Source organism: Phyllobates terribilis, unplaced genomic scaffold (assembly GCF_046119375.1).
Source record: "Phyllobates terribilis strain yellow unplaced genomic scaffold, ASM4611937v1 Scaffold_5__5_contigs__length_657084704, whole genome shotgun sequence".
NCBI lineage: Eukaryota > Metazoa > Chordata > Amphibia > Anura > Dendrobatidae > Phyllobates > Phyllobates terribilis.
The window spans coordinates 96,189,831-96,213,491 of record NW_027362765.1 but is presented as its reverse complement, the minus strand read 5'-3'; the positions used below and the strand labels follow the sequence as shown (position 1 = coordinate 96,213,491).

Below are 23,661 nucleotides of genomic sequence, written 5' to 3'. Positions count from 1 at the left end.
CCAATGTTTACAATGCTGAGCAGCCCAATGTTTACAATGCTGAGCAGCCCAATGTTTACAATGCTGAGCAGCCCAATGCCCAATGTTTACAATGATGAGCAGCTCAATGTTTACAATGCTGAGCAGCCCAATGTTTACAATGCTGAGCAGCCTAATATTTACAATGCTGAGCAGCCCAATGTTTACAATGCTGAGCAGCCCAATGTTTACAATGCTGAGCAGCCCAATGTTTACAATCATGAGCAGCCCAATGTTTACAATGCTGAGCAGCTCAATGTTTACAATGCTGAGCAGCTCAATGTTTACAATGCTGAGCAGCCCAATGTTTACAATGCTGAGCAGTTCAATATTTACAATGCTGAGCAGCCCAATGTTTACAATGCTGAGCAGCCCAATGTTTACAATTCTGAGCTGCTCAATGTTTACAATGCTGAGCAGCTCAATGTTTACAATGCTGAGCAGCTCAATGTTTTCAATGCTGAGCAGCCCAATGTTTACAATACTGAGCAGCCCAATGTTTACAATGCTGAGCAGCCCAATGTTTACAATACTGAGCAGCCCAATGTTTACAATGCTGAGCAGCCCAATGTTTACAATGCTGAGCAGCTCAATGTTTACAATACTGAGCAGCCCAATGTTTACAATGCTGAGCAGCCCAATGTTTACAATGCTGAGCAGCCCAATGTTTACAATGCTGAGCAGCCCAATGTTTACAATGCTGAGCTGCTCAATATTTACAATGCTGAGCAGTCCAATGTTTACAATACTGAGCAGCCCAATGTTTACAATGCTGAGCAGCCCAATGTTTACAATGCTGAGCAGCTCAATGTTTACAATGCTGAGCAGCCCAATGTTTACAATGCTGAGCAGCCCAATGTTTACAATGCTGAGCAGCCCAATGTTTACAATGCTGAGCAGCCCAATGTTTACAATGCTGAGCAGCTCAATGTTTACAATGCTGAGCAGCCCAATGTTTACAATACTGAGCAGCCCGATGTTTACAATGCTGAGCAGCCCAATGTTTACAGTGCTGAGAAGCTCAATGTTTACAATGCTGAGCAGCCCAATGTTTGCAGTGCTGACTGCTCAATGTTTACAATGCTGAGCAGCCCAATGTTTACAATGCTGAGCAGCCCAGTGTTTACAATGCTGAGCAGCTCAATGTTTACAATGCTGAGCAGCCCAATGTTTACAATGCTGAGCAGCCCAATGTTTACAATGCTGAGCAGCCCAATGTTTGCAATGCTGAGCAGCCCAATGTTTACAATGCTGAGCAGCCCAATGTTTACAATGCTGAGCAGCCTAATATTTACAATACTGAGCAGCCCAATGTTTACAATGCTGAGCAGCCCAATGTTTACAATGCTGAGCAGCCTAATATTTACAATACTGAGCAGCCGAATGTTTACAATGCTGAGCAGCCTAATATTTACAATACTGAGCAGCCCAATGTTTACAATGCTGAGCAGCCCAATGTTTACAATGCTGAGCAGCCCAATGTTTACAATGCTGAGCAGCCCAATGTTTACAATGCTGAGCAGCCCAATGTTTACAATGCTGAGCAGCTCAATGTTTACAATGCTGAGCAGCCCAATGTTTGCAATACTGAGCAGCCCAATGTTTACAATGCTGAGCAGCTCAATGTTTACAATACTGAGCAGCCCAATGTTTACAATGCTGAGCAGCCCAATGTTTACAATGCTGAGCAGCCCAATGTTTACAATGCTGAGCAGCCCAATGTTTACAATGCTGAGCAGCCCAATGTTTACAATCATGAGCAGCCCAATGTTTACAATGCTGAGCAGCTCAATGTTTACAATGCTGAGCAGCCCAATGTTTACAATACTGAGCAGCCCAATGTTTACAATGCTGAGCAGCCCAATGTTTACAATGCTGAGCAGCCCAATGTTTACAATGCTGAGCAGCCCAATGCCCAATGTTTACAATGATGAGCAGCTCAATGTTTACAATGCTGAGCAGCCCAATGTTTACAATGCTGAGCAGCCTAATATTTACAATGCTGAGCAGCCCAATGTTTACAATGCTGAGCAGCCCAATGTTTACAATGCTGAGCAGCCCAATGTTTACAATCATGAGCAGCCCAATGTTTACAATGCTGAGCAGCTCAATGTTTACAATGCTGAGCAGCTCAATGTTTACAATGCTGAGCAGCCCAATGTTTACAATGCTGAGCAGTTCAATATTTACAATGCTGAGCAGCCCAATGTTTACAATGCTGAGCAGCCCAATGTTTACAATTCTGAGCTGCTCAATGTTTACAATGCTGAGCAGCTCAATGTTTACAATGCTGAGCAGCTCAATGTTTTCAATGCTGAGCAGCCCAATGTTTACAATACTGAGCAGCCCAATGTTTACAATGCTGAGCAGCCCAATGTTTACAATACTGAGCAGCCCAATGTTTACAATGCTGAGCAGCCCAATGTTTACAATGCTGAGCAGCTCAATGTTTACAATACTGAGCAGCCCAATGTTTACAATGCTGAGCAGCCCAATGTTTACAATGCTGAGCAGCCCAATGTTTACAATGCTGAGCAGCCCAATGTTTACAATGCTGAGCTGCTCAATATTTACAATGCTGAGCAGCCCAATGTTTACAATGCTGAGCAGCTCAATGTTTACAATGCTGAGCAGCCCAATGTTTACAATGCTGAGCAGCCCGATGTTTACAATGCTGAGCAGCCCAATGTTTACAGTGCTGAGAAGCTCAATGTTTACAATGCTGAGCAGCCCAATGTTTGCAGTGCTGACTGCTCAATGTTTACAATGCTGAGCAGCCCAATGTTTACAATGCTGAGCAGCCCAGTGTTTACAATGCTGAGCAGCTCAATGTTTACAATGCTGAGCAGCCCAATGTTTACAATGCTGAGCAGCCCAATGTTTACAATGCTGAGCAGCCCAATGTTTGCAATGCTGAGCAGCCCAATGTTTACAATGCTGAGCAGCCCAATGTTTACAATGCTGAGCAGCCTAATATTTACAATACTGAGCAGCCCAATGTTTACAATGCTGAGCAGCCCAATGTTTACAATGCTGAGCAGCCCAATGCCCAATGCTTACAATGATGAGCAGCTCAATGTTTACAATGCTGAGCAGCCCAATGTTTACAATGCTGAGCAGCCTAATATTTACAATGATGAGCAGCTCAATGTTTACAATGCTGAGCAGCTCAATGTTTACAATGCTGAGCAGCTCAATGTTTACAATGCTGAGCAGCCCAATGTTTACAATGCTGAGCAGTTCAATGTTTACAATGCTGAGCAGCCCAATGTTTACAATGCTGAGCAGCCCAATGTTTACAATTCTGAGCTGCTCAATGTTTACAATGCTGAGCAGCTCAATGTTTACAATGCTGAGCAGCTCAATGTTTACAATGCTGAGCAGCCCAATGTTTACAATACTGAGCAGCCCAATGTTTACAATGCTGAGCAGCCCAATGTTTACAATACTGAGCAGCCCAATGTTTACAATGCTGAGCAGCCCAATGTTTACAATGCTGAGCAGCTCAATGTTTACAATACTGAGCAGCCCAATGTTTACAATGCTGAGCAGCCCAATGTTTACAATGCTGAGCAACCCAATGTTTACAATGCTGAGCAGCCCAATGTTTACAATGCTGAGCAGCCCAATGTTTACAATGCTGAGCAGCCCAATGTTTACAATCATGAGCAGCCCAATGTTTACAATGCTGAGCAGCTCAATGTTTACAATGCTGAGCAGCCCAATGTTTACAATACTGAGCAGCCCAATGTTTACAATGCTGAGCAGCCCAATGTTTACAATGCTGAGCAGCCCAATGTTTACAATGCTGAGCAGCCCAATGTTTGCAGTGCTGACAGCTCAATGTTTACAATGCTGAGCAGTCCAATTTTTTTCAATGCTGAGCAGCTCAATGTTTACAATGCTGAGCAGCCCAATGTTTACAATGCTGAGCAGCCCAATGTTTACAATGCTGAGCAGCTCAATGTTTACAATGCTGAGCAGCTCAATGTTTACAATGCTGAGCAGCTCAATGTTTACAATGCTGAGCAGCCCAATGTTTACAATGCTGAGCAGCTCAGCAGGGGCAGGGCTGCAAGGGATTGATGGATCTACTGTGAAAACATAAGTCCGTCTAGTTTACCCTATTGTCTTGCAGTGTTATTCCAAAGTGGAATGCAAAATACTACTTATTGTAGGGGTGGGAGGGTCTTTGTTGATCAATTGTACATCCCAAGCAAATATACCGATAACCTGTACTATTACACCAACTCTCACCACACCCTTGGGTTGAGATTACAATAGTTTCTATCAAAAGAACTAGGGGCATAGTTGCAACTCTCCTGGATTTCCTGGGTTTATGTGAACAATGGGTGGACTGGAGACGTTCCCAGGAGGGTTTGGGTTCCGAGAAGGTGGGTTCACAGGAGGGGCAGAGTTTGGGGTGGGACTTAGGTTTTCTGTGTTATGGTGGTCTCACAGGGCTCCCACTATCATCAATGTTTATCAACTTATACAGGAAGTCTGATTACTTTTAAAAGACACCACCGTTGTCATATAATGATGTTTTATAGAGCATAATTCAGGTCCCAACATATACAAATTATTTTTATGCATAGGCTTAGAAATGATTCCTAAAGTATGCAATTTTTTTAAAGGGCTCAGACTGTGTAAAATTTTTTGAAAAAGTCATACTTGTTCATACTTGCCCTCATTGATCTCCTGTTCTGATGCTTACTCAGTTCCTATAGGTTTGTGCTTCCTCGGCCCATCTTGATCAATGCTTGCAATGGTCACCCGACTCAGACAGAGTGCAGTTAAGATGTGGCCAGGAAGGAGAGACTCCGTAAAGATGGGTATTTTTTTTTCAGCAGTCTGAGCGCTTTAAAAAAATATTTTTATTCTCTGAAAAAAAACTTTAATGCCAAGTGCAGGCCCTAATGGAGCAGAGCAACATTAAACAACAAGAAAAGATAGAAGTGATGCTCCACCCCTCAGACAGAACACAGTGTATCAGTTTTTCCTGCAGTGTTCCTTTAATGGGTATATTACTTGGACAACCTTGATCGGAACCAAAGATGGTTTCGTCATAACCCATCATTTTAAGTTTATTTGGCTTGATTTTCAGCATTCCCCTCTGCATCTTGGGCCCCTAAACTTACAGGATGGGGAATTATATGTAAGCTTCTGATTTGCCCTCTGTAAGTAAAGTCACCTGCTCCAGGATATGCCATCTTATGAAAAGCAGCCTATGTTTTCTTTGCAGAGTAATGAGGTCATACTGGTAAATCTCGGGCACAATAGGACCCTATTTGGACAGCAAACATTACGCAGGAGATTTATATTACAGCTCCCAGTGTGTTTTCGGTCATATCCAGAAGGATTGGTGCCACATGCCAAGGCTTTTCCTTGCTCTGCAAAATATGGGATGTGGGAGTAATAGAAACCCTCTTTTGTAACCTCTTTTGTCTCAGGTCGCAGGGTTTCTGGTTCCTTTTCCCCCTTTTATCTGCTTGGCCCCATGCTGAATCGAGGCTTGTAAGGAGAGATGGGGCTACAGATTGGAGACAAGAGGGGCGCTGTTTCTAGAAGAAAGCCGACTTGTTTTTTTCAATTCCATTTAGTGTATTATTTAATGCATATTTGCAGATTCTCCTGGAAGAAGAGGACATCTCCCGGAAGAGTTGGAAAATCTCCCAGATGCTACCAAGCTTCCCTATAAAGCAGTGCTTCTGGAAGGTCGCTTGTGCATCAGACTGCACCCCAGCTTTCAAAGGCACCATTAGGGGGCTACAATGGTCGCATGGTCGAGGGGGACCTCATAAACATCTTAAAATTTAGAAGCATGATTTATTGTATATTTAGAGCTCAGACAGTAGATCCCATTAATGCGAAAAAGTCCTCACAAGTGTGATGGTCACAAGAGGGACTACTTGGACGCAGCTGCCTTGTCACATTACAGCTATCCCAGTGATCAGTGATACACATAAGAGTCAAAGATACTGCCATCTATAAAGGGTCTCCGAATATCTTCAACTTAATGCCCGTCTTAAATGTGTGAGTGGCTATCAGCAGGTTAATAAAAAGTTTTAAGTCATTCCCTGAAGCCTTTAGTGGCAAAAATAGAAATGCTGCAAATAAATTACCAATAACAAGATCTGTCAATAACAGTAACATAGCTTGTTGATGGTTTCTGTGTAACTATAGTACTGTTTGTTAAACTCCACACATCATAATTCAGGAGGACCATCAACAACTCATCTTATTGCTTGGCCCACTTGCCCTCAGCTTTCTAGGCATCTGAAGATTTACTTGCCCACCACAACTGCAGGTAGTCCGATGCAGCTGAGCTCCAATTCCCTCCAACTGGACAATTTCTCTCTCCATATGCCATCTACTCCAAACTAAAAATCTGCTGAACAGCATGTGTCTTGATATTGAGAGAACTTGCCCCAAGCTGTATAACTAGCTTCAATAAGTTACTGAGATTAAAGGTTCATCATCCTTGGAAATTCAGCAGTCATATTCCTTATTAGTATCCATACCCAACTCTCGCTCTTACAGTTGACCAACCTGGTGCTATCTGTGCATGTTGCAATTCCCAGTGCAATTCCATTTTGGTAACCATATGCAAACTCCAAGGATCCCATGTCCCTGCTTTAAAAGGTCATTAACCTTAAACTGGCCATATACATTAAATTAATGATGTCCAAATCTACCACTTCCAACAGATCATACAATGTATATGTGGGTGTCCTGACTTTACCCCAACAGCAGATGTCAGAAGGGAAAGACGGATTAGACTGTTGGATCTTAGCATGTCCGATCCTTTTGTTCTCGGGGAAGATAAGCCATCCTCAGTGGTGTCTGTCAGCATCTCGCTTCCCTCTCCCCATTCAGAACACATGTACGCTCGGCTAAAAGCACTTGACTTCCACTTTGGGTGCAATATAAGATTCAGAAAATGACCTTGAGAAAGTCTTGAGGCCCTGAGCTTTTACGGCAGTAATTAAGTCCTACGCATGGTTTAGCATCTCGTTTGTTATTCACGTGTACCGATTGTTTGGAGATGAGGCTAGCGTGCAGCGTTCACTGTGGTTCAGGGAGATTCGTCTTAGCCCAGGTACGAGTATTTAGAAGTGACTATAGACAGATGGAGGCAAACACAGTGGGGAGCCATAGGAAGCCTAAACGGATTAAACGTGGAAAAAAAAAATATCAGGATAATTGTTAAGCAGATTATACTGTGGATCCTGAATGGGGAACCAGGAGGTGACCTACACAAATGCCACAGGAATCAGAGACGCAGGTAATATTAGACAGGTGTAAAAAGGAAAAGATACAGACAGAATTCGGCTGATGAGGAGGAGGGAGGGGATTAAGTTACCTGACTCTTTTTTTTCCACCTGTACCATTTTAGTCAGAGGAAGGACACAGGGAGTCAGGAAGAATTGTTTTTTATTATTATGGTCAGCAATGGAAGACTATATTAAGACATCTTCCCGAAGAGAAAGAAGCTTTCGATGGAGGAATGGAAGAGCTTCTGCCTAAGCGGAGAGAAAGTGTTCACTCAGCTGAGTTGAATATTTTAGAAGCAACTCAACAAAAGGAGCATTGTTTCCCGGTATACAGGCCCTTTGTGGTTTATGCAATAGCCCCACTATTGGTTACTGGCGGCTTGCGGTTCATTGAAAACCAGGGACAGAGCTTTTGTAATCCTAGATGTGGCCAATTAAACAGGCTGCAGCAAACACTTGGCTGAGCAGTCTGCGTCCTAAGCTTAATATGTGAAGAGGAAAGTCCAGCTTCTCTGCATCCAGTCTGGGAGGGAGATGGCGATGTGCAGATTATAGGAAGGCGGCCGACACAGCCCAAAGTAGGGGCAACTGGACGAGGATCACAACCGCGTCATTGGGTGTTAAGTTGAGGTGCTTTTAAGTTCACTCATTTTAATCCAGATCTCCCAGGGCTGCTTGCTAAGTGCCTACCGTTTGCGTTCAGACTGCTGGTAACACGAGACACTTAAGCTTAGGAATCTACGAGATATTTCGAAAGACAGAGAGAAAAAAATGCCAACCAATGGGATACACCAAATTTTGAAAATACAGTTCGGCTTGATCAATTGCGATAACAAGTATCTGACGGCAGAAGCTTTTGGCTACAAAGTTTATGCCTCTGCTCCGAGCCTGAAGAAAAAGCAGATATGGACTTTAGAGCAAGACGAGGTGGACAGCTCGGTGGTCTACCTCAAAAGCCACCACCTAGCAAGATATCTGTCCGCTGACAAAGATGGTAACGTTTCGTGTGAAGCTGAAAAGCCAGAGGGAGATTGTCGTTTTACAATAACTGCCCAGTCTGATGGCAGATGGGCCCTTCAGTCTGATATACACAAGAGGTTCTTTGGAGGTTCAGAAGACAAGCTGTCATGTTTTGCCCAAACCATCACGGAGACAGAGCTCTGGGCAGTGCATCTTGCCATTCATCCACAAGCTAACTTACTCAGCGTCAGCAGGAGAAGGTATGCACATTTGAGCCCTCAAGAAGATGAGATTTCCACAGACAGTAATATACCATGGGGTGTGGTCTCCCTCATCACCCTGGTGTTTCAGGATAAAAAGTACTGTCTGAAAACTTGTGACAACAGGTACCTACGTAATGATGGAAAGTTGGTTAAAGATCCCGATAACGGCACAGGCTACACTTTGGAGTTCAAGGGTGGAAAGTTGGCCTTCAAAGATTGTAGTGGGAAGTACTTGACACCCATGGGGCCAACAGGAACTCTGAAATCTGGGCGGAGCTCCAAACCTGGCAAAGATGAACTTTTTGATCTTGAAGAAAGTCATCCACAGGTTGTCTTTATGGCCTCCAACAAAAGATACATCTCTATCAGACAAGGTAATCTCCTAAAATCTTCATGTCAATTACCCTTGTGAAGTCATTGGTCAATGTATCACTAAGCTTACCCTTCCTTGGTGAAATGTGATTTGTGTGCCCTTATAATATTGTATGGTAACCAATTAGTTAATGGAATTTCACGCTGGTATTTTAGAACCGCATCTTAAGTGGATTTTTAATATAATAGGTCTGGTGGATATAAAAGGCACATAAGAACTAGAGGAAAATTTCTCAAGTGGTGACAAATTTATAAAATAATAATCTTTTTATTTATATAGCGCCAACATATTCCGCAGCGCTTTACAATTTAGACAATATCCGCTCTGTCCCCATTGGGGCTGACAAATATCACGAAACATTCTAGAAATGTAAAAAGTATTGATAAATTACTTCTATCTCATAAAGTGGTTTTAGAAAGACAAGATCAAATTGGTGGAAGTCGCCAATGGCTCTCTTTTGGATGCATTTCCTTTCTATATCTCACACGTCCCAAATGCAAAAATCCACCTCAATTAGTTGGATATGGTGTCATGCCAATGAGGTTTAGTTGTTTCTATTCTTTCAGGGTTTTTTTTAAGATCCTTCATAATGTAACCTAAATTAGGAGATTCTTATTCCATAAAAATCTGTGAATCCAAAATATCTATTTACGATATGCGAATAAGAGAGATAGGAGTCTGGTACTGGGACACCAGATCGAGTGGATCTTGGGCACAGCTTGGTTGAGTTGGCCAAGATTTGGTCATACTGACTTTTGAGTCTCCTGTGCAGGATATGTGATTCCTACCAATTATCTTGATACCTAAAGTTTCTCATTATAATACAGTAATGCTAGTGATGAGGGTAAAATAACCGAAAAGAGGGAAGATTCATTCCATAGTGGACGTAATCATAATCGCACCATAATAAAATATCTTAGCAGCAATAAGGAATCAATGATTTGCACAGTTCTACAGGCAGCTCGTTTGTCTATGCAATTGTCCAAGAATATAGAATTTCTGGCAACTAGATCAAGGTACTATTTAGGTAATAAAATCCTGTAGACGGATAATCTAAATACATGAATAGATTTTTTCAGTGAAGTGCATGTCCACTTTAAAGAGGGAGGGTAAGTGTAACAATCATAACAAAACACATCTGCCACCCAGGGTGCTGAGAAACAAACCCACGTGAAAGCCATAATATTAGTAATATCTTGCCTTAGAACATCTCAAGGACTGGTGGTTTTTGGGGGGATCTTATGTACAATACCAAAGATCGAGTGAGTCATAATAAGGTGAAAAATTCCACATCCTTTCCATGCATATTTATAGCTTTGGGAGCTGGTGGCCCTCCCATTATAATAATTATTATTATTATTATCCTCCTTTGTGGATATACAAGTGCCACGTGTGCCCAATCTGCTGAAAAGCAAGTCCACCTACATAGAAATGTCCGACTGCATGGTCTCGAGCACATGTTACTGAAGACGATGCTCCTATAACTAATGGAGGTGTAAAGAACTGACAATACACTAGGAGAAAGAAACCTTCTAGGGCCAATAGCAGGTGTCACTTCCCTTTTATATAGGTGGGGGTTAAGGTGCTTCTTCTCCATTCTTTCTGTTGTACCTGTATATGTTTTTTTTTAAATGGTTGCCAATTTCTGGTTTAGAAAACCCATTTTCGGACACCCTTGTAGAAAACTTGGAAATTAGTAGAGAGGAGTCCCAATATGTGTGGAGAAGAGCAGCTAACAAGAGCGTTTCTCTCTGGTGGATATGTCTGATATGTCTGTGACCTAAATTGGCACTATGTAATGCTTCATTTCGCCTGTGGTGGTGCTGCAGGGATATTGAACGCTTGTTACGGGGTCCTCCTAAAGATTACTGGACTTACTGTGATCAACCTATTATATGGGGATACCAAAAAAGGTATTGTAAAAAGTGGAAAACTGTCCCTAGATTTCACTGTCAAAAAAAAAAGTGTATCACTATTGAACAGATCTCTTAGGCCTGATGAGACTGGTGTACTTACTTTGAAAAATCCATGGCAGAATGGCTATATAATTCTGTTCAAAAGTCTGAAAGCCTAGATCGACTTTAAAATTTGATATTCGGATTATACAGCCATTCTGATATGGATTTTCAAAGCAAGGACATCAGTCTCATCAGGACTAAGCGTTTCACTCAATAATGTATGCAGTTTGTAATGTGAAATCAGGTGACTGATCTGCTTTAAACAATTCTTAGGTGGTCATGTGAGCCTCCAGTAGTTGGTCATCTGACCAGTATTAGCGTGCGTTCACACGTTGCAGCAGTGGTGCAAAGTTTCAACACTGTTTTCCAATATGGCAGTGAAAATGCATTGTTCTTTTGTGACACTAATGAAAGATCGTGATAAAACTAAATAGATTTTGCAGCAATTTTTCACCAGAATGGCAGCAAAAATTGCAGCTATTTTTTCCCTCGATTCGGGTGAGATTGCGGTAAAAACAAAGCGATTTTACAGCTATTTCAAATTTAATGGTAAAAACAATGCAATTTGCTGCAATTCTGAAGCTTCTGCAAAAATGCATTGTTTTTGCTGCAAATTCGGAAAAATGCAGCAAAATCAACGCAACTTGTGCGCAATGTGGTAAAGGCAGCCAAAAACTGCGGACAGCACTTGTGGGAGCAATGTAGCTGCAAATGTTATATAGATTTTTCCTCTTTCAAGCTGGAAAACTAATTGCCATTTAATAATATTTCAATTAGATTTACTCATATCTCATTTCGGCCAGTACACTCTTAGCTGGTGTGCAGCTTACGGCTATAACTGCGTGAGCATGCTAGATGGACTGTATATCTATAGAAAACCAGTGATGGAGTAAGAAGGCATACATCTCCAACTATTTCTATGCTACCGATTATTCCCTGCTGTCCGCACAGACTGCAGTGATTTACATGGCTCAGGGGTGGCAATGAGACAATATAATCACCATGTACTGTAATTTCCCCCAGGCTTCACATATCACTGTCGACCATGTGGGAGCAGAGATGTCTGGAGAGAGAATGACTTGCACAGTCCACTACTGAGAGTCCACTGGTGTGAAAAAAAAAAAAAAAAGTTAATTTACAGTCTTGTGAAAGTAGAAAATAAATCAGGGATTTAGTTAAACTCAAAGAAAGAAGTGGGGTCCAGCATTTTTGACCCCCCACTAATCTCGAGAACAGGAGAGTCCCATGCATGGCCACTCTCTATAGAAATTACTGGGCGTTAGAGAAATTGACATGAGTCGCAGAGAAGAAGAATTGTGCTATTGCTGTGCCATAGGTACAGTGGCTTATACTTATGGTAATATTATTTCTGAATTGTGTCCCTTGGCTGATCCTTATGAGACTATGGTAACTGACATCGGTGTTATAAATGGTGGAGCCACCATGAATGGACCTATGGGATGACTATTCCTTTCATTTGTATGTTCGTTCTGGCTAGCAAAAAGTTCTATCTGGCATTTATGGGTCAATAACCGAAACGTACTAGGGTGCTGGTTGGCACAGTGCAAGCATCGGAGGCGAGATTACTGTCAATGTCACTGCCTATTAACTTCAATCTCAGAAGGCTCCATTGTTGACTGGTTTCTAAGACTAATACAAAACCCATTAAGTCAAGGGCATGCATATCATGGAGGCATCCTATCTCCTCGCTATGTACCCTTCAGAGCAGGGGTCCTCAACATGTGGCTCCTGAGCTCCTGATGTGGCTCGCTCTGTCAGCTTGGTGCAATAGCACCAGGTCTAGCAAGCAGTTATGAAGAGTAGGTCTCCAGATGGTGACTTCTGTGAGTAGCCCCACACAGAAGAGCAAATGTGAATGCACATATGCTGGCCTTGGGGGTGCAGAGATAAATTATGTCAAGCTGGAGGTAGGATGATGCTGCCAGTTGGAGGAGATTGATGTGATAGCGTGGTGGGAGTGCTTGACGTGAGAATTCCAAAAGGGTGTAAGGTGGGAACTCCTATATGTAAGTATACTGCCTCAGTGTGACTTCTGCAGGAAAGCTTTGGCTGACATTATTCCAATGACGAAGGCTATGAGTGTCACTACTTTGATGGGTGCAGGAGCAGGATGTCACTACTTCAGGGAGAGGGAATCTGGATGTGGCTTGCGACCCTCTTTCACAGCTGAACGTAGCTCTCTAAGTATGAAATGTTGGGGACCACTGCTGTAGGGGATAGACCAAGTTTGGCTTGACCCATCCCTACCCCCCATAGTGGGTGTGATCTAGTACAAGGTTTCCTTTGTCCAAAGGAACTTAAAATTACCAAATAATTTATAATGAAGTCATATGAGAAAAATTAAAAACATCCAAGCTTTCGTATACGGTTGTATGAAACAATGCTGGAATATTTTTTCATCTCACAAGCAGTACACGGCTCACTCTGCCCACGGAAAACCTTTATTTTCAAAGTGACCACATATCCAGGACCCTTTTTTTCTACAAGGGTTGGGACGGCAGGTGACCAAGAGCCAGGTCATCCATTGGCTTTGGTACAGAATGGAGTTTGATTTTGATCTTGGTGCCATCTTCTCTCATCTGGACAGTCCATAATGTAAATATATTGATGGATTCTAGACACTTAGGAGCAGTCATTGTCCTGGGATATGATCAGGTCCGCTATGCATAGTCCTTAGCCTCTTAGACACTGTTACTCATTGCTAATTTCTCCCATCAATCTGTGGAAATTATATAATTAGAGGATCATAAGCGATGATAATCATGACTGTGCAGTTTATAGGCCCAGTAGCCTTTCATCTTGCGAGATACTTATTACAAGACACAAATGTATATTACCCGGGTTATGTTACTCAGATAATATGAATATATAAGATTTATTCATCACACTTCTGACTTAATCATGCAAGAGCAATAAGGCTGAATTATGCCTGAAGAAGTTTACTCTAACTGTGACCAATAAATAAGTGCCCATTGAAAAGCGCTAAACCAGGAGGCCACCATAGATTGCAGACAAAGAAGCAGCTTTGCAAAGGCTAGCCATAGAAGTGACCATCACCAAGGTATCGTCACACTGTAATGATAAATGGTGTCCTCCTGATCCTTCTGGTTTATGACCAGTGTGACTCCTTTAGGTATGGCAAAGGAGTGAATGTAGCACTACATAAGAAGGCAATTATTATTATTTTTAATTTAAGGTATATTTGCCCCTTAAAAAAGTCGTAACGGCAAACATCATGTCCAGCCAGACATTTCCTTTGCGGAAGGTTTTGCCTATATCTCTATGGCGTCCATATGACCAAAAAGAGACAGAGGCTATCTTTTGTGTTAGACTGGATTAGAAACAGCTAAATAGGATATTAATTGTACAGCTTAATGAACTGAACGCTCATACTGGTGAAATGTTCTTTAAAGGGGTTCTAGGTGTAGGACCGCATGCAGATATTTTGAAAACAGTGACAAATTGAAGCACAAGTTAATTAGACACAGGCCAATCTTGAATCTTCTGGACTTCAGTCCAAAATCTGTAACTCTGCCCCCATGTACTGTGCTACTTATTTTATTGGGGCTTTTGGACCCACTTCAGGTACCAGAACCAGGGTGTCAGCTCTGCGCCCCTTATAGCTACGCCTCTGATTTTAGTTAGTTACAAAACTTTTAATATATTAGGCTTTATTTATAGTGGATGACTCCTTTAAGTTTCCCGAGGAGTCCAAGGCTATTTGAGCATCTACAGGCAACGAATGAGCCCTTTAGACAGTGATCTTTTCAGCTGCAGCCTAATGTGTAAGATGAAGCTCGGAGCCGTGGCCACAAGTAACACAACTCTTGTTTGGTCACATCTGATACCCTGTCAAGAGCAACTTACAGTAACCAAGTCAACAGGTCAGGTCCATCCTAGTAATGTCCTGAACAGCTGGAACCCACTCACTTAAAGTTTCCCATATACATCACAGAAGAGTCAGCCTTCACGGTCAATTCTAACTTTTATTGAATGATATAATTGTTTCTATATCCAGATTCTTAGAAACTACTAGCAAAGAGGGCTGGGCCCTGTCTCTCCATGGGGTGAATAGATGTCAATTAGTTTGCCCATATATCAGATACACTCTTATTTCTAAGGCTACTGCAACCTTCCCAGTATTGGAGAAATACATCCGCAGTCCAGAGGGTGGAGTCACTCATTGATTGACAGCCTTCTCTCTACGGTAGACGGCTGTCAGTGATTGAGTGAAACCACCAACCGGATTAAGTGTTGTATCTCTCTCATACCCTCTCAAAAAGCTATAGAGCCACATCCAACTCATTTCCCAGGGTCCAAATTTCTGTTTAAATCAATGGATGTTCATCGATGTAAATGTTATAAGAGAGCAACTGATAAAAAAACAGCTCCCAAGACCCCCACAATCAGCAGGACTGGTGGATTTTCTCTCTATTAAAACCTTCAATTCAATTCCACACAAGGTTTTATATGGTTCTAGAGATTTACAGTGGGGAAGTCATGACCTACTAGTGATCTCCAAATGGGTTCTGTCCTTAGGCAATTTCCATTAAGGAGGTCAAAAGCAAAGGCCAAGACTCCCATGATCAGCTGGACTGGTTGGACCTCTTTACCACAGTTTTTATTTCAGTGTTACAGAAGGTGGTAAATAGTGCCCAGTGGTGAGAGTCACTAGCCATCTCTAATTAGTAGCTGTCCATTGTCCCTTTCCATTTAGGATCTGAAGTTATAAATCTGCAGGTTGCTTCATATATTTGATGCCCCTTAATACTGTATAGTGTTTCATTTCAGTTGTCTCCTATCACATGAGGGGATCATTGAGGGGGACATTTTTTTTCCAAAGTTCTGCAGGTTTTTTTATCAAATTCTACCAGTGTCAATTCAACGAGGTGCAGGTCAAATATGATATCTTACAGAACTGCAGTCTGGTCTCCTGGTCACCTTCTCAGATTACAAGTTCACAAGTGCGTACGATTACTTCAGCCTTCTCTTTGGCCTCTTTTCCTTCTTCACCTTTGTCAAAGTGAGGTTGCTCAGTTTTAGACCACAGACACAGTGAAACTATCACTGTCCACCACACCAAGGGAAGAAAGAGAATGTAGATCTATGGTGATATTATTCAGGATAAAAGTCCTGGCAGGCATGTACCTACATAATCAGCCTGGAATACAATCCTAAGAAATATAGGTAAATATAGATAAAATATAAGTTTGCAAGTCTAGTGAACATAGCATTATTAGGACATATAGGGGTTGTGTTACGGGTCCAGATGGTGGAACCACTGTGCCGTGGTATAAAGAGGGACCAGAGGGGCGTATCTAAGTGCCAACCCGGACCGACCCTGGCTACACGGCGGCTTAGTCGACTCCGTTAACCAAGGAGAGTCCGGGAAGGTGGACCAGGTGCCACTCTGGGACCAAACTCGTGCGAGAGCAGGTGACTCCCACGGAACTGACAGCCAAAGCTGACTGGCACGGCGGGTGGACTGGCAGCGCCGGCAGATAGGCAGGTGGTAACGGCTGGTAGGCAGGCACGGCTGGCAGTCAGGCAGACGGGCACGGCTGATAGGCTGGCGGGCAGCACAGGGACCTGAGAACTGGAGAGGCAGTTTAATGCAAACAAACCACAACATTGCACAGGTACCTCCATTTTGGAGGAGGTGCCTTAAATAGCAGATGTCCTCCGGCCTTAAATCGGAGGCAGGGAAGGAGAGCCAGGAGGAGGAGCGGAGGACGGTGGGCCGGGGCCACGACAGTAAGGGGGCTGGCGTCTCTGCCGGGCGGGAGGCTGAGACGCCAGCGCTACAGGTTGTACGGTTAAAATAAGTTATCAACTATCCACAAGATAAGTGATAACTTATTGACGGGTTGAGGTACGACCATTTGGACCCGCAGCGATTGTCAGAACGGGGAACTTTTATCCCCCATACGAATGGAGCAGCAGTGTGAATGTGCGACCAGCGTTCCATTTAATCCCTATTAGGCTTATAATTCCCTGTCAGGGATAAAAGTTCCCCGATCTGCATTTGTTGCGGGTCCCAGCAGTGAGACACCCACCAATCAGCAAGTTATCACCTATCGTGAGGATAGAAATCAGTAGTAAGAAGACCGGCACAGTTGTGTAGCAATTTAAAGCAGGATGCCATCCTTAGACATGGGCACTACAATACATTTGAGTGCCGACTGGATTCTTTTGTGGACTCTGTCCTGTGAATAGATGATGACTTGCATTAACTGGACAACCCCTTTAAGGCCCTCATAGATGTTAGATGAAAATCCTCTGCCAATTTTGGAAGGACCTCCCAACCATCTGATGCATCATTTCTTCTCCAGACTGTTCCTAGACCGATGATGTTGGTGGAGAGAATGATCAGGCAGCTGGAATTTCAATACTCGATCCTTTTTTTCAGGGAAGAAAATCCATTGCCAGCAGCTTTCTCCTCTAACCCCATTGAAAACATGTGAATGCTCAGCCGAGCACTCGTGTGTATGGGGAGTCAGGAGATGATGGCTGTCTGCTAATTGAAAGCTTTAAGCTGGCCACACAACTGACCATCTAATATGTACAGAGGAGCCCCCCCCCAACATCTGCTATTGGGGGAGTGTGGCAATGGCTTGCACCCTTCTCCCCATTCAGAACATATGGGCACTTTGCTGGGCGTTCAGCCCACAGCTATTTCCAGTGTTTGGCATGCTTTACAATAGACCATAAATGGGGGTCCAAACAAGTAGGCTTAGCTGCAGCACCTATATGTATAGTACAATGTCAAGAAAATCAATGAAGGTGGGGCAACTGCGTACAACCCCTTCAATTTGAGTTCCAGTATACTACACATGGATTGTCCAACGTCGCTGAGATTCTCTTTCTATTCTTCAGAACATCTAATGGGATCTAAATTGGACAGACATGATATTTTCATTAAAATCAGTGTAAGAAAGGACCATTGTATTGGCTCAGGAAATGCTGAGAGGCCGTCTCCTCCGTTTATTAATAATTCAAGTGCTGCTCTCATATATTGTACGGCTTCGCCTCTCAGTGATGATAGATTTGGTCAGGCAAATACTCAGACACTTTCCTCATGTAACATGGTCAATTTTAGCATTCAGTTATTGTCTGTCCTTCAAGATCCACCGAAGAGATCCCCCTAGCCAGCTACTTGATCGTCTCACTTGTGGTTTAGTTGCTTGGAGTTGATATTCTTTCTGGAACGAAAATAAACTATGCGAACTCATGTTGGGCTTGTGCTCCTACACAGCAGCCAATTTGAACAAAGAAAACTGCAGTGTAAAGCATGGAAGAAGGACGGATCAATAGCCTGAGGTTTGAATGAGACAGAAGAACTATGTCAAGCACCCATTAAAAAAAATACAACTGAACCAGAGTAATTTATGTTACCCTACCATAATAGTGAGGTGTTAATAAATTGCCAAAACTGCAGAAAAAAACAATAACCATAATAAACTACCCAAATATTGAGATGTTTCAAGATCAGGTAAAGGGTTACACTGATCACATATACTTCCACCCTTACCATTGCCAAATCATGTGATTTTATATATCAATTGAAGAGTAATATACTATTCAAAAGGGCTATTTTTGAGGAAAACCCTCACCCAAATGGAGCCACAAATATGATACTTAGTGTGACAAGTGGCCATCAACACCATCTGTGGTCTACAATGGGTGACGTCAGTGATATAACTGGAGTGGGTGCACACCTACCTATTACATCCATGCCAGAGTGCCTAAGGAAACTTGGTGGCACCTCTGCCACCAAAGAGGGTAAAAGCTCTTTAACTTGCATCGGATGGTTTCAGGAATTTGCATTGGGGCTCAGAAGCTTCAAACCACTGCCCTGGTTGATGTGGTAGTGAGAGATATGCTGGACGTAGCTCTCACCCTTGGCTAACAGGAGTGTGACTTATAAAGACTAGAGCGAAACAAATTAATTTGCAGGACACGTTTGTAGTCTATGGCATCCAGACAGGAGCCCTGCAAGCCTCCTACTTGACGGAATCAAGAGCACCTCTTTTGATTTGTAGGACTGGGACAACATTATGTGTGTGTACTGCTGCAATGATGATTTTGTGCCGGACCTACAAATCGAAAGAGGTTGCCGAGGATGCTGGCAGGTTGGAGGTTATCAGGGCTTCTGTCCAGAGGTCACGTTTGTGGCCCATGGCCACTTGATGGAAACCCTGCGTGTCTTCTCTTACCTGGTGGAATTGATTCGTAGGACCGATGTGTCCATCACGCTGAAAAGGTGACGTTGGGCCTACCTAGCAGAAGCGGTGGTCGAGTATGCCAACAGGTAGGAGAAGCTTAGAAGGGCTCCTGTCTGGAGGTCACGGACTAATGATGCGGCCGCTGGACCAGGGTCCTGCAAATCAATTCGCTCATCTCGACACTTAGGAAATATGGCGTTTCTTTAAGGAATATTTCTGTTATGTCTCTGTATGGTTATCAATAATTTTCTCTTTTCTCATGATTTCAATTACTAGTCTGTGCCAGGCAAGTCATGGAAAGTTACTTACCTGAGGCAGAACTGACTCCTATAGGAAATTTCCTAACAGTAATGTGTACTGAGCCAAGAGTTATGGCTTTCCCACTCTTATGAAATTATACTGATGATTCACAGCACTTCGGGCAATGCAACTGTCTATTTATGTTGTTTTATATTCTCTGTGGTTGGCAACGTGCTTTAAGACGACTAATGTCTACATTGAGATATTTGCTTCGGCTAAGGAGGGGCACATACATGCATTTTGAGAAATCTGCTGAGCCCGTACAAAGCTGATTATGCAGAACGAAGGCTAACATCCAAGATTAAAAGAGGGTGAGGGTCGTGAGAGCTGGAACAGCTAGCCAGATGGAAAGAGCCGCAATCAGATTAACAGGCTCAATTAGTGCCAATTGTTTAGGGAGGGAATTTGAAGACTTACCGGATTGGGCAAAAGGAGGTGGCAGAAAAGTGCCAACGAGCCAGTGATGAGCTAAACCTCAAGGAAGCAATTTGTGAAGGCTACTAAGCATGGCATGGCACGAGAAGGATTAAAGGCAGTTCATCTGATAACTCCTGCCTGAAGAGAATAACAACTTAGTCCGGTACAGAGGGAGCGAAAACTTGACAATACGGGGTCACAAGTAGAGACAGAGTTTAGAAGATACAAACAGACTAGGCCATGACAATAGTTGTGCCATTCTGTTCTCAATATTTTTAAATGAGATTGCTCTGAAATGAACTTTTAGGCTTAGACAACTCCACCATGAACTGAAAACCCAAGTATCTGGCAACCTCCAACCTTTAAAGTTCTAACCTACTTTACATTCCAAAGGGAAGGGGTATTTTCTCATCATCCTCTTGGCACATGTGCCATCTTTGAAACTGTAGGGGATTGTCAAGCCTTAGTCCATTTCTAAAATACGGACAGCCTACGTAGACTACATGAAAGCCTCAAAGACATTGCTGGAGTCTGTAGGTATTTTTTTTAAAAAAGACTATTCACTCTGTGTTCCAACCTTCTGTCAGTCTAAGTGGGGAGTATTTTTCAATGTATACTTCCAACATATGCCACTATATAGGCTCTGGAGTACATTGCTCAATGGCTCCCAGGAAAAAAAAGAACACACTCCATGCCATTGTAAATAGCATCATACTGAAACATGCTTTTCCATGCTTCAGGAATGAAAGATATGCCGATGAATACTTCCCTCATGTATGTTAAAAGAAAACTCTTTGGTACTTATCCGGTTAGTTTGGCCCTATGGAAGTACTGGCATTGCCATCTTAACATAGTCGTAGGCTATGGTGTTGACCAGATGCTATTTCAGGGAATGTCAAGACAGAAATAGGAACTTCACTGATCTCAGCCATGAGTGATTGAGATGAGTGGACAGAGTCCACCAAAAGCTGGGTTTTCATTCCAGTTTTCGACCTAGAAAAGCTAGTACTTGTTTCCCCTAGGTACTAAATACAGTAAATCCTTTATTTAACATGAAACATATGTTTGAAAGAAATGTATTAAAAAAAAATAGTATTTCAACATAAGGAATGGCATTCCAAACAAAAAGGAGCTATCTGGGGAAAACTGAGACATGAGAACCTTATGTGGTATCACATATAAGCATTGTATTCTGTACATACATTTAGGGAGAGGCCCATTACAAAAAAATGCAAGAGATAGAGGCTGCAAACTCGCAATGTGTTAACTCGGCTCAGTCCTTGTAAAGTTCTTCAGGAAAATTGCAATTTGTCCTCAATAGCACTAAATTGCAGACGTCCCTCTGCAACCACATGGTTTCCATGTGATAACAATGCAGTCATTCAGCACCTCACACAGGGATGGAAGACCAGGCACAAGGAGGAGGTAGAATACTGGTAGACAGCTCTCGGGTGGCCTCTGATCCCTGTGCTCTCCTTTCGTCAATCCCACTTTAATTATCTATGCCCGTGAAGAGCTGCCTAAGTGGTGCTTGAATGATAATAACGTACATGGGAGAGTAGACAAAGAGGCCCCCGACGGAGGCCATAAGCAGCCTCAATGAGGCTCTGAACACACAGCTCAAAAACTAATGCCCTATGAGCAGAGTATTTGGCAGTGTAAAACATTAAGTCCTGGAATGCCACACCAGTACCCACTATGTAACACCATGAGATGTATTGTCCCGGTCATTTGAACTTACATCAAGAACCCTTGGGCATCAAAATACATAATTTCCTTAAATGATGCACTTGACCTTCTGTTTGGGTATACTATGACCATCATCTTGTTGACTTTGCGTTTCATATACACCAGACATCACAGTGCTGAATTCTTCCTGTTTATTAAATTAATAAGATCGTCATTCCATTAATTCATGTCTTAAGGCCCCGTTCACATTGGAGCAACAGAGATCATAGAAATTGTCCAACAGCCTCCAAACTCTCCCTTAACAGATGATGTCAAGGGAGAGAAGGATCATCTATGTTGGATTTCCAACTGTTAATCCTTTTGTTCTCTGGGAGATAAGCCGCTGCCAGAGGAATCTCATAGAGAACACATAAGTGTTTGGCGCACTCCAATGTAGGGGGAGGTGGGAGGGATAGCTGTCGGCAAAGCACATCAATATAATGTGTATTGGGGGCTTTACTGGTGGGATCCTACTATTGACACCATCACCGATTGGAAGAACAAGTCCAGTCTCTTTTCTTGGTTGAGAAGTGGCCACACGCTTTCCCTAAAAATTAAGGTCATACCAAAACTACCGGGCAAACGGGATGAGACCTACCATAGCAAACGTTTTCCAAAAGATGACCTCTTTGAGAAGCCTGCACCTTTATCTAACCCACAATTCTTGTCTGCAGATTTTTCATTTCCCCTTTACATTGAGTTTTGTTGTTTCGTGAAGACCACCCCTTTAGAAGACCAGACCATTTTGGATGACCATCTCAAAAGAGATTCAACTTTACTCAGTTAATAGTACAATTTTATGAATGCAGTGGAGCTTTTTAGCCTTTTTGTGAAGTGAAATGGAGCCTCCTTCCTAAATTAGAGATAGAAAAGTGGAGGGATGGATTGTGTATCTGCCACAATGAAGTGGAGAAGGTATGCTTTATGAGTTTTCATCCAGATTCATGGATGGTCCAAGAGCTACTTTAGTAAAATAAAAATAAAAAAAACCTATAGATATACTGTATATGGGCTTGAAAGCCATTTTTCAAAAGAAATGAGTCCACATGAAGGTGGAAAAATATTCCCCAGGGACATGAATGTGGATAATTCTACTGGTAGTGTTGATATACATGGAAAAAAGTTCCCATTTGGATGAGTGGAAACAGGTGGAGAAAAAGGAACAAAAGAGAAAGGCACAAAAAGCAAGCCATACTAAGAAGAATTAAAATTCCCCCAAAATTAAAAAAAATCACAGAAAAAAAGGGCAGCAGTGTTTACCTGACCAAATCTTCAGAGCTAAATGCATTGCCAGGGTGCAGCAAACCCACATAAAGATGGTGGCTACACAGGTGAATAATACTGATGAGACAATCACTCACAACCTACCATTTCATGGAGGAGGTGACTGCTTAGTATTTGAATTGCACACAAAAAGGCTTGTATAGGGTGCTGTTCACACTTGGGTAGTGCACAGTATCCGGCTTACAGCCTATTAATGACGCCCATACTATTAGATTAGGCAGGCTGCCCGGTACTATCCAAGTGCACCCATGGGAACAGACACCCCAGTTTACAATGCCAGCACTGATGGGCCTGGCTGCACCCTGGAATAAAAAAAATGCAAAAATGCATATATATATATAAAATATGAGGTATTAGTTGATATTTTGGCCAAAATACGCAAGCTCGTAACCCGCGTCAAGGGTCCTAATGTTTACGAGTCCCTACGCTAAACACAAAAAGCAAAGCCACACCTCATCAGTATTTTTCACCTGTGTAGCCGCCATCTTTATGTGGGTTTGCTGCACCCTGGTAGTGCATTTAGTTCTGAAGATTTGGGCAGGTAAACACTGCTGCCCTTTTTTGCTGTGTTTTTTTTTTTTTTTACAAAAAATAAAGGGGAGCAGTTGTGAAGCTAGAATAGAGTCTCATAGCTCCTCTCGGGATGATTCGAGTGAAGCTCTTGATACTATCTTTGGTGACCCTTTGAGTGATTTCCCAAAAGATGGGAGCAATTGACCTCATCCAGTGCTTCATGTTGAGGAGATGGAGTGCCAGGTGGAAGAGGAGTCTGATGATGAGGATAAAGCGTTTACTCCTGGGCAAAGGGAAATGAGAAGCAGTGAGTGTTCTGATATG

The 23,661-nt window shown here is 42.7% G+C and overlaps 1 protein-coding gene across 1 annotated transcript in view; it reads left to right on the top strand.

Annotated features, from left to right (window-relative positions):
* Nucleotides 1-6,529: 6,529 nt before the first annotated feature.
* The window catches only part of FSCN2 (fascin actin-bundling protein 2, retinal), a 37,662-nt gene continuing 20,530 nt past the window's right edge, over nucleotides 6,530-23,661 (top strand). Inside the window, exon 1 of the mRNA XM_073682565.1 lies at nucleotides 6,530-8,892. Within this exon, the coding sequence (XP_073538666.1) occupies nucleotides 8,067-8,892 (826 nt within the window). The 5' untranslated portion in view covers nucleotides 6,530-8,066. The remainder of the gene's footprint in view (nucleotides 8,893-23,661) is intronic.